The following is a 10,381-nucleotide window of genomic DNA, read 5'->3' as shown; positions in this document are numbered from 1 at the left end:
TTACACAGACTTTTTAAAACACCTAAAAAATAATTTCCTTTCCCATTCACTGACAGCAAAGTAAAAACTGTTTTCAAGGAAGTTTTATTCTTCAGAAGTTTGGTCCTTATAAATATGCATTATATACAAAATAATATTATAAAACATATAAAGAACAATGTGTCATATTTAAATTAAACTCTGGAAATAATCATTTTAAAAAAATTACATTATTGGTTCTGTAGTTTTGAAATTTATTATAGGCAGGCAGTGGTATGACAGTCTTTCCTCCTTGTCTCGAGTCTCTTTGTTTTCCTCAGTTGGGTTGCATAAAAACACTTTTCTATGCACACTTTTCCTTTCTCTTGGATCTTGCTGGCACAGCACTGACTATTGCGCTCCTGTGGTTTTCTCTTCAAATCCCAGTTGATTAAAAAGTATTTTCCCCGCTGTTTTTTTTTTTTTTTTTTGTAGTGCAAATGATCCAAGAACAGACAAGGGCACAAATTTAGCATTCAAAACCCCCACTTTTAAGGCTTCTAGTGAATTTGGGCTGCATACAATCTTCACCGTTGCATGGAAAAGTCCAACCAGTCATTTTCACGTGATTGACAGTTGAAGATTATTTTTTAGACATTCATAACTCTCAGTGTTTGTGAGGTTGGATTTTGACGGTGGGTGAGTTCACTCGTCTCGACCCTGAGTCTTGCATAGCAGGCGAAGCTGGCAGGAGTGAGTGTAAGGGGGATTTGGAGGGGGTCAAATCTTAGGCACCTTTTTTAGTGATTGGTTGGCTGTCAAAGTCATCATGATTATCACACAAGGCCAGGTCAGAAACGAGGGGCAATGATCCACCTTCACCTCCTTTTACTGTCCAGGATGGCTGAGATTACAAATTAATATTTTGCCGATGCTCTGTCAGTCTCCACACCTTGTGTAGTCAGTCTTTTCGCCAGTCCGTTTAACCATTGTCACAACTGAGAGAGGTCCTTCACTGTACATGTTTTGCATACAAACACTCGGTCAACATAAAGTTTCTCAGTTCTGTTCTTTTTGCAGAGCAGAAGTTCTGCCCTCTCCAGTTCTCAAGTGTTCCAGAGCAGCAGTGGACATCTAAAACAATCTCCAGTCTCTTCTCAGTATTTGTAAACAATCCAGAATATTATATTCTGCCTCGATTGTGTCTTTTTCCTCGTTCCATCACTTTCAGACCCCTCACAGTTTATACCTGTGGGAACAGGAGAGGAAAAATTGGAATTAAAAAACAAAACAAATTAAAATAACACAATTACCCCGAGGCTAAAAACTCTCTTAAGTGTTTCTGCAGTGCTGCTTGATGTGTTACACCTCATATGCTACAGTATCACCATCATATTTTGCTTGGAAATAAACATCTGAGAAATTCCACTAAATGCCACAGCAGTAAAACATAGCACCTCTGAGACCAAACTGAGCCAAACATGTGTGAGGAATCAGTACAAGTTCAGTCTTTAGGTCATCACATGGCCAAGATAAAGAATAGCCAGCGTAATTTACAGAAACCAATAATGCACTTGATTGGGCTATCCCCAGCTCAAGTCCAAATACCAGAATGCAGTCTTTCTACAAATAGCACTATTCCCTGTCATAAATGTTGGTGCAGTGGTGAGGGATTGCACGCTTGGGACGGCATGATGCATTTAAAAAGAGGGGATCTATGGAAATGCTGATGAAGATGTGATTTTTTTTTGGCTTACCTCAGTCGCTATGACGCATTCCCTCCTCTCCTCCCCTATAACAAATACCGACTGGTACATGGAGTCTCTTGAGGAACATATCGTTGATATCCTACACTCTGGCTTTTCACTGCAAACACAAATCACACTTTGTGTTAACACAAACTAGAAGCACATGGCAGAGCTATGCATTGCACGCAGTATACATTGAGGCAGCAGAGAGGATGGGGGGGGGGGGGGGGGGGGGGGTGTAGCAAAGCAATTGTCAAATATATGTAAACTCTGCATTAGTGAAGAACAATGTCTGGTTTCCAAGGTTGAAAAAACAAATGGGGCTCATCGTTTGGTTAAAACAACTCAACTGAGGCAGTGCGTGATTGAGGACATCCATTAATAGTGATTTCCACTCAGCAGGGCTCCATATACACTACTGTATGAGCACAATAAATAGTGAACTATGAAAATGTCCTAGTAATTTTAACAAACATTATATTCAAATTATATTTTAGTAGCATAAGCAGGGGGTTAGATTAGCATGATCCAAAGTAAACTGAAATACATTGTGAATATGGTTCGTCTTACCTGTACACTCTACTCAAGGGCATTTTGTCTTCTAAACACTTGTCGTAAATAAGACTTTTGTCTTCTTGTGACTTCTCATCCTTGAACTCCTTTGATTTAGAGTTGTAAGAGTCCAAGTGATAGTTTTTATGGATAAAGTTTGATTTCTCTGAATCACAGTCTACCTCCAGGCCAATTTTCTGATTGGTGTTTTTCAGCTGGGACGCTGGGATCAGGTTATCCCTCTGAACGTTGGACAAGTTGTTCATAGTCTCTGTGTCTCCCCTCTCTCTCTGGGCCTGCCTGTGGATGTGCCTCAAAGCCAAGCCCACCATACACAGCAGCATGAGCAACGCCACCAGCCCCACAGCCAGAGAAACTGCCGCCCACTGGAAGCCATCTTGAATCTCTCCCACTGGTGAAGTCACGGCGGCGAAGAACTCGCAGTTCTGCCCGGCGAAGCCAGAAGGGCAGATACAGGTGGCTGGGGGATTGCCTGGCCCACCGCCACCAGAGCAAAGACCTCCATTGAGGCAGGGATGCAGGGAGCACTCGTCCAGGACTCTGTCGCAGTTGCGTCCACCGTAGCCTGTGGGACAGGCGCAGGTGTAGTCGTTGATTCGGTCTAGGCAGGTGCCTCCGTTGATGCACGGGTTGCCGGCGCACTCATTGATGTTGATCTCGCAGCGCTGGCCGGTAAATCCTGCGCGGCAGCTGCACACACGCATGCCGCCATGGATCAGGCACAGACCACCTACAGAAGAAGAGATGAGGACAGTTAGTATCAGCATAAGCAGAAAAGCTAACGTTAGCATCCAGAATGAGGCATTTCAACAATCAAGGCATTTCAATATCAGAACGAACATGATCTCGATAGACGTTCCCATGAGGCCCCCCTCAGTTCACACATCTCCATCAAATCGAGTGTGACCACAACACTGTGTATTGTTCTCTCAACATAGAACAATCCCAGAGCCCTGAATGTTTACAAGAAGACAGAAATCGAGCTACGCTGGATATTTGTCCCCTTTCATCAACAACCGCAGTGAGCTGTGGTGACATTTACAAGCCGCTGCTCTGAGCTGCCGAGTGTTTATATGGAGGACAATAGACACCAAGTTCCCACCAATTCCTGTTGTTCCACACTGCTTCCAGTTGCAGGAATTTGAGGGGGGAAGTTCAGAAAGGGGGGCAAAGAGGGGAGGAAGACTGTACCATTAGCACAGGGAAGCGACGTGCACTTGTCCACTCTCTTCTCGCAGTTGAGTCCAGTGTAGCCGCGGGGACACTCGCACATGTAGCTGCGGCCATTGTCCTTCTCCCAGCATTTGCCTTTGTGGAAGCAGGGGGAATCGGCACACGTCAGCAGGCTGTGCTCACAGTGGGAACCCTCGAAACCCTGGGGACATGAGCACGTGTAGCCGCTCTCTAGATTCTGGGGGAAATGGATAGAGAGGAAGTTAGTTGTACAGTCATAACCTAAGAATATTTAAATATAACACCTATAATAACCTATTTCCAACTTACTGTGCATATCCCGCCATTCCTGCAGGGATTGCTGTCACACTCCTGCATCTCCAGCTCACAGTTGACCCCTGTGAAACCTGGCAGGCATGTACACGTATAACTGCCCTGGCCTGTGTTCATACAGGTGGCGCCATTCACGCAGGGATGGTGATGGGTGCAGAAGTTCAGGTCTGGGGGGGGAGAGAAGAGTGTTTGTTTACAAGGAGTCTGCAGGGGAAAAAAAAAGCTATCTGTCCCGGATGTGTATAAAGCTATGAATGGAACACTTCAGAGGAAACCTAATTTACTAATGCTTTCAAGTTAATTCAAATGAAAACACTGTACAAGTAATACGAGAACGTCATTTAAAAAGGAACAGCAGCAGTGGTCCAAGTTGTCTGGTGTACCTTGGTCACATAATAGGCCTCCCCAGCCCTCTTGACAGTTACACTGCCATGGCAGCTGGCAGGTACCGTGCTTGCAGGCCGGGTACTTCTTACACTCATCACAGAATGTGCCCTGCCAGCCGTCTCTGCACCTAGAAAAGTGACAAAATATATTCTTTGATTAATCACTTACTCCTCATATTGTACGTCTTGTAATTTCCATTACATATCACATATTGAACTTGCACCAAAAGCTGTTTTATTTCCAGTTCAGTTTCATTTCTATTAAACATGCAATCAGTACTGACATGGAAGACAAATATGCTTTGTAGCCCCGTCAGGGATTTGCTGGCTACTATATAAAGAAATCAGTCATCAATCATCCAACTAGACATTAATAGTGGCCTCACAGTGGGATGCGATAATTAAATGCTCATATAAATCCATCACAGAAATCTGAAGAATTACAAAGTCGGCTACATGTGGGGCTAAGAATTATATGTCACGATGGTAATTTATTTTGAAAAAGGGCACATATGATACATGCAATGTAAAATCATGCAAACACTGTCAATTATGTGTTTTCCCCCAAACTTATTACATCATTACATGTTCGTTATTGCAGAAAACCATGTTAAATAATGGCACTGCCTACATTACAAATAATGAGAATGCAGTTTTTACAGAAAGGGATTTATGTACAAGGCCGTATGCACAATATAAATATAAATAATGATAATATAATAATACAAATGTGAAATATTGCTTTAAAGATGTTTTGGCAGCAAACCAACTGCTGAGACTTTTTTTCTTTTCTTATGCTTCCCATGAATATCCATTTCTCAGCGCAGTGTGCAGCAACCTTGTCAATCCGTGAGATTGTTGGACTTAAGATGTACTTTTAAGGTTCCAACATTTTTTTTTTTTTGCTGAGTGAGCAGAGACATGGGAGCAGCGTTAGTGTTGGGTATCTGAAGGGTTTAACCTCAATTTGGGTCATTTCTAGTGGTGGGAATGATGGATTTGTGTCTGAAAAAGAGGGCAAAATAGGATTCAGGAGGAATTTCTCCCAGCGAGCGTGTGTGTGTGTGTGTGTATGTGAATGATCCTCTCTGGTGAGTGAGTGAGTGAGTGAAGGAGAATGAGACAGGCTAGTGACAAGAAGGGGACATGGGAAGCAGAGAAGCCAGAGAGTGACGCAGGGAGACGAGAAAAGGGAACGGAATGAGACTTTTGTTGATTTTGTGAACTTCACCCTCTCTTAATGAATGATATGGATGCAAGAATAGCTGATGTGAATCTTCTAATGATGAAATATCGCCCTCTGATTAGCTGTATACACACATCATCATTTGGTGATGTTAAACCAACAATGAACTATTTCACTTCATAAATTTGAATACTTACACACACTCGCCAGGTTTGGAGCAGTTTCCGTTCCTCTCGCTGCAACCCTCCAGACAGATAGCTAAAATAAGAATAGAAAACACAAATATAAGTGCGCTGCTCTTTTGCTGGTGCTCCCTCACAGGTGTTTCAGCATGACTGACACTGAATATTAATAAGTTACAGTTTCACAACCTTGAAAGTGTTACAAAAAGAACATTTCAGAGCCACATGCAACATATAGGCCTAATTAAGTCTGTTAAAAATTAAGTCTATAAATAATACTGGATGAGCAACAGCAGAATCATAGGTACAGAAACTGTGGACCTATAGGTTGAGGTAACTGAACCCTCAATCTGTCTCAACTTTCCTCAGAAGCCTTCATCTGATCTAAACCTGTCCACCACACCCCCAGCTGCCACGCGAGGGAGGGTGGTGGGGGGATCGGTTGAGGGTTTGTTTGTCCTGTTTTAAGTGTACCGGTCTTGCATGTCTCTGATTCGCAGAACAACATATCAGGCGGCTGACGGTAAGCGGCCGGTTTAGTCCAGAACAGATGCTTGCTCTCAATAGCAGACAGCTGTCACTATTGTTGTTTATGGTCTGCCAGAACCATATTTGCAGCTGCTACTACCGCGCGCCCAACAATGGAAGGGACTAAACATCGGTGGCGCGTGGCGGATAATAATGCCGCGATTAACCTTGGCGCGTGCAGTCGCTCGGGCTCCTCCTATGAGTGCACGCGCACCCCCCCCACCCCCCCTCTCCACGCCTGCAGATTATGATACCGAGCACGCGCGGTACAGTACTTTCTGAAGGTATAAAAATATGGTTTTGTCAAATGAACATTATATATTGTGACTCCATTTGGACACAAATAGGACAAAAATACCAGGTGCATGCACACCTGTGTGAACTAATTTGAATATTGACAAGCTAAAGGCATTCGTCATTCATCCTTTACAGCTGAGCCATTCCCACTTTAATATTCATTTTACTATTACAAGACTATGTTTATCAGAAATGTACAATGTGTGGCTGCAATGTGCTTCCTACAACCTTCTTAAATGTAAGGCCCATATGACCAGGCTTGTTTAAACTGATGTATGGGAGCGTGAGAGAGAGGGGGGTAATTATGGTGTGTGAAAGATGCCCAATCTATCTTTCTTGTGTATATTTTCTGTAGTCACTGTCGATTGATGCTTCTGTAATTGCAACACGTGAGCCCATCTGGTTAGAATTTGGCGCCACTGTCAAAATAGCACATGCCAATTTCTCTTTCACCACCGTGTGACATGGATGACAGATCCGTTGTCACCCATGTGGTCACATATTCAGCACATGGTAACTATTACTCTCATGGTGCCTCATTCCAATCTACTCTTTGATTAATTTGTTTTGGTGAAAAGGGCCCTTTGGTATTGTGGAGCCAAATGGCATCGGGCCTCCTCATAGGCCCATTCAGAGCTTTCCAAAACATGGGAGTGTTGGTCTACGATTTTGGCCAAGTGGATTTGCACAAGTATAATGTGCCTGTTGTCATGCTAAGACGTCTGTCCCTCAACCAATATGCAATGATGGTTCACCAACCCACAACCAATTACGCACCAGAATTATATGATTAAATCCAATAACGAAAATGTCCCGGAAAATTCATTCTGCACCAAAATTGCATATCCCCAGATATCATTACATCATGTCTGGTTATCATGCTTAACATCTTGTGGCTTTCAGATTAGATTTGACATATTACTGATATCTGTAACTAGTTAATGCTCACAAATGTTTTCTGTTTTTAGCAATAAATCATAATGATGAAGGGCAAAGGTCACACACCATGAGGAGACAGAATCATCAGAGCCTCTGATAAGTAAGCACTGGTCACCAAATCCTACCAAGGATTGTTATCGCACCAATAATCTGTATCACCCTCTCATGTTCAAAAAAACACACAACCATACGCTCATAGGAACCACAGTACAACAAAACTCCAGTTTCAACAGACAGACATTGAGGCCAACATGCTATAAAGAGCAGGAACTACTGATAGACATTGAATCAGCCAGGTGTGAATAGTGGAGGATTGATTGCTTACGTTCTTCGCAGTATTTCCCCTTCCATCCAGGCAGACAGGACAACTGCCCTTCTCGAGTGCAGGTGTAGTGGCCAAAACGGTCGTCCCTGGGCGTGCATTTTTTGGAACAACTTTCTCCGTAGTAACTTTCATTGCAGATGAACCGGTAAGAATACTTAAGCTCCGTCTGCTTCCCGGACTGTGTATCCTGAGACCAATCAGTCCCTACACCCAGCTGTCTTTGGATGGCAAAAAAGCTAATCAAAAGTTCTGAGTTGTTGGTATCTGAAAGAGGAAAAGAGGGGGACAGAAGGAGGAAGAAGTCAGAATTAATGTGGGATATGTAAGCTTACAACCTATTTGTACTCTAGGATTATTAAGGTTTTATGTCAAGAACTGTGTCATGAATGGTTGCAGGTTCAAAAGTCATCTGCTTTCACTTTAATAATCTGCCCAGTAACAAGCTGCATCCCTTATCAAATCCCATACAGCTTAGATGAAAGATAAACTCAGGTTGAAATTTCCTCTTTCTTTCCGTCAGCAAAAACATTCCCAGGCCCAGTCCCCTCTTCCAAAGGGCGGAACAGAGTAAGGTGTAAAATACAGGAAGATGTAGTCAGGGGTTTTTGGCAGGCACTGTGTATTCTCACCAAAGCCCACAGCTCTTTCCCACGCCAAAAATAAACCAGAGGAAGTTCAATTGTATTGGGTATAAGAATGAAAAAGGTGTTCTGAAGTTCATAACAAAGAGGTGAATAGGCGTGAAAATGTGTGAAATTATGAACAATTAACAAGAGGTGGAAAGGAACATGTTGCGTGACTAAGCTGCATTTGATAGCTCAATCTTTGCTGTTTTCTGCATGTAATTGTGCAAAATGGTAAACTAGTAGGAGAGCCTCATGTGTTAAATGTACAGGCAGAGCTCCCTCCTGTGGTAAAGAAATGTTGCACTTACCTACAGGTAGATTTCCATAAGGTGAATGCCAGGCTTCAATTATTAAAGAAAACGACCCCTAAAGAGAAGACACATGCATTTAATTAACATCCAGAAGACTTTTTTTTTTTTTTTTACAGAGCTCATCATTTAATGTGTAAAACATAGCTATTTTCTTTTCTCTGCTGTATTTGATAGGCTGCTGACTACTGTGGTAAACAGCTACTGCAATTACACTAAATGCTTCATGAAGAAATATAAAGTGATCACTGCGTGGCCCTCTGGATTTTGAAATGAACGACGTTGTAGCAGTCCAATCTGTTTGACGCCAGGGTATTACCTAATGATATGGATTAGATGAGCTGACCAATAACCGGTGCGCTCCCAAAATGCATAGCACCTCTGTGAAAACAACATAATAGCGGGTCGCTGTAATAAAAACAAATAAAGTGGATGTGGTGCTCCACGCTCTTACCGGCCATCCAAAGTTGAACGGTATTTGAATCGGTCTAGGTAAAGTGCCACTGTCCTTGGCGCTGAAAGAGTTTGTCCCCAGCACTGGTGTCATTGTAGTTCCAAAGATGCAGTCACCTGGCGAGACCACAGCCTGATAGTTCTTCAAGCAAATTCTGAAATAAGTCCTACAGTTGGGTTTGCACGCGTTCCCATTTGCCAGCAAACCCTTGTGATTTTTAAATTCGTGGAGATCAAGCTCAAAAACACCGGATCCAAATACCTAAAAGAGAAGGAAATATGATTTAAGAAAACGTCGCTGTGGTTACATATAGGTTATTCTTAAAAAGAAAAAAAAAAACATGAAACAAGTGGCTTTCCATTTGTCTCAGGACCACCGGGGCAGATGTAATATCCTCCTTCATACCTGTGTTATCAACGTGGTGCTGAATGCGATGGTAAAGGTGAACCAGGCTGCCATCCTTCTCGCTTCTCCAGGGCAGCCGCGTCACCAGCCAATAAAGCAGCAAAGCCTTGCTATTCCAAAGTATTTACACCAAGGTAAACAAATGGAGAGACACAGAGAGTGAGAGAGAGAGAGAGAGAAAAAAATCTCTAAAACATGTATAAATCCTTCTTCACTCCCAGGGAGTTCTCCGTAGCTCCTTGTAGGTGTGCGTCAAAAAAGCGTCCAGAGAAAGCGTTCCCAATCTCCCAAGTTATCCAAAGGCGAGGGAAGACCAATATCCAAGCCCTGCTTCTTTCTGTCAGCAGGCGTCCCCTCCTTGCAAGGTACTGTACTCCACAATGGTCACTTCGCTGTGTGTGCGCGGCTCAGAGCTTGTTTTGGTGCTGAACTTGGTGCGTCAGTGCGCCTCGGATGTTCATCACTCGTCTTATTACTAGTGAATGAACCGTAGTGTGTCTCCTCCCAGATATATAGACTTGCACTGCGCTGCTCATTACATAAACTGCCAATCACTCCACTGACACCGCCCACTTTACATATTCAACCCCCTTCCCTTCCAGCCCAACAACAATTATCCAGATTTAATACCCACTGGCACTGTGCGAACTGACCACCATGGATACTGGGCGATTATTAACAAGCCCCAACATCTGTTGACTTATTTTTAGCGCACAATACGCCGGACGCACATTTACACATTGTGGACATTGGGTAAGGACAATGAAGGAGAGCCGAAAGTTTGAGAATAGAAAGATAGAATTCAATTACTGTCTTACTCCATGCACCCCTTTTGCCCTTGTTTCCGCTCAATTGCTCGCTTAATTAGCCCTACAGCTTGGAGCGGGGCGCACTATTTCCTTTCAGACCCCCTCACTCTCTGTGAGGTCAGATGTGTCTCTCCCTCGGGTTGTATCACAA

General features: G+C 43.2%; 1 protein-coding gene across 1 annotated transcript; it reads right to left on the bottom strand.

Moving 5' to 3' along the window:
* dll4 (delta-like 4 (Drosophila)) lies at window positions 1-9,882 on the bottom strand. Its single transcript, XM_042391515.1, has 11 exons — window positions 9,422-9,882; window positions 9,017-9,277; window positions 8,563-8,620; window positions 7,629-7,892; window positions 5,555-5,615; window positions 4,169-4,299; window positions 3,783-3,952; window positions 3,471-3,690; window positions 2,277-3,009; window positions 1,716-1,824; window positions 1-1,207 (listed from the first exon to the last, which is right to left on the bottom strand). The coding sequence occupies exons 1-11, from the start codon at window positions 9,473-9,475 to the stop codon at window positions 1,202-1,204; spliced, it is 2,067 nt and encodes a 688-aa protein (XP_042247449.1). The 5' UTR covers window positions 9,476-9,882; the 3' UTR covers window positions 1-1,201.
* Between the last annotated feature and the right edge of the window lie 499 nt (window positions 9,883-10,381).

Source organism: Thunnus maccoyii, chromosome 17, assembly GCF_910596095.1.
Source record: "Thunnus maccoyii chromosome 17, fThuMac1.1, whole genome shotgun sequence".
NCBI classification, from domain to species: domain Eukaryota; kingdom Metazoa; phylum Chordata; class Actinopteri; order Scombriformes; family Scombridae; genus Thunnus; species Thunnus maccoyii.
This window is presented reverse-complemented; position numbering and strand designations above follow the sequence as displayed.

What these genes read in the sequence shown, in the direction of transcription:
- dll4 (XM_042391515.1), bottom strand. Translation starts at nt 9,475, where the DNA reads ATGGCAGCCTGGTTCACCTTTACCATCGCATTCAGCACCACGTTGATA. An exon ending in TCCAAACCTGGCGAGTGTGT is followed by an intron (nt 4,300 to 5,554) that starts GTAAGTATTCAA and finishes TCACTTTTCTAG; the next exon opens with GTGCAGAGACGGCTGGCAGG. An exon ending in GGAATGGCGGGATATGCACA is followed by an intron (nt 3,691 to 3,782) that starts GTAAGTTGGAAA and finishes CATTTCCCCCAG; the next exon opens with AATCTAGAGAGCGGCTACAC.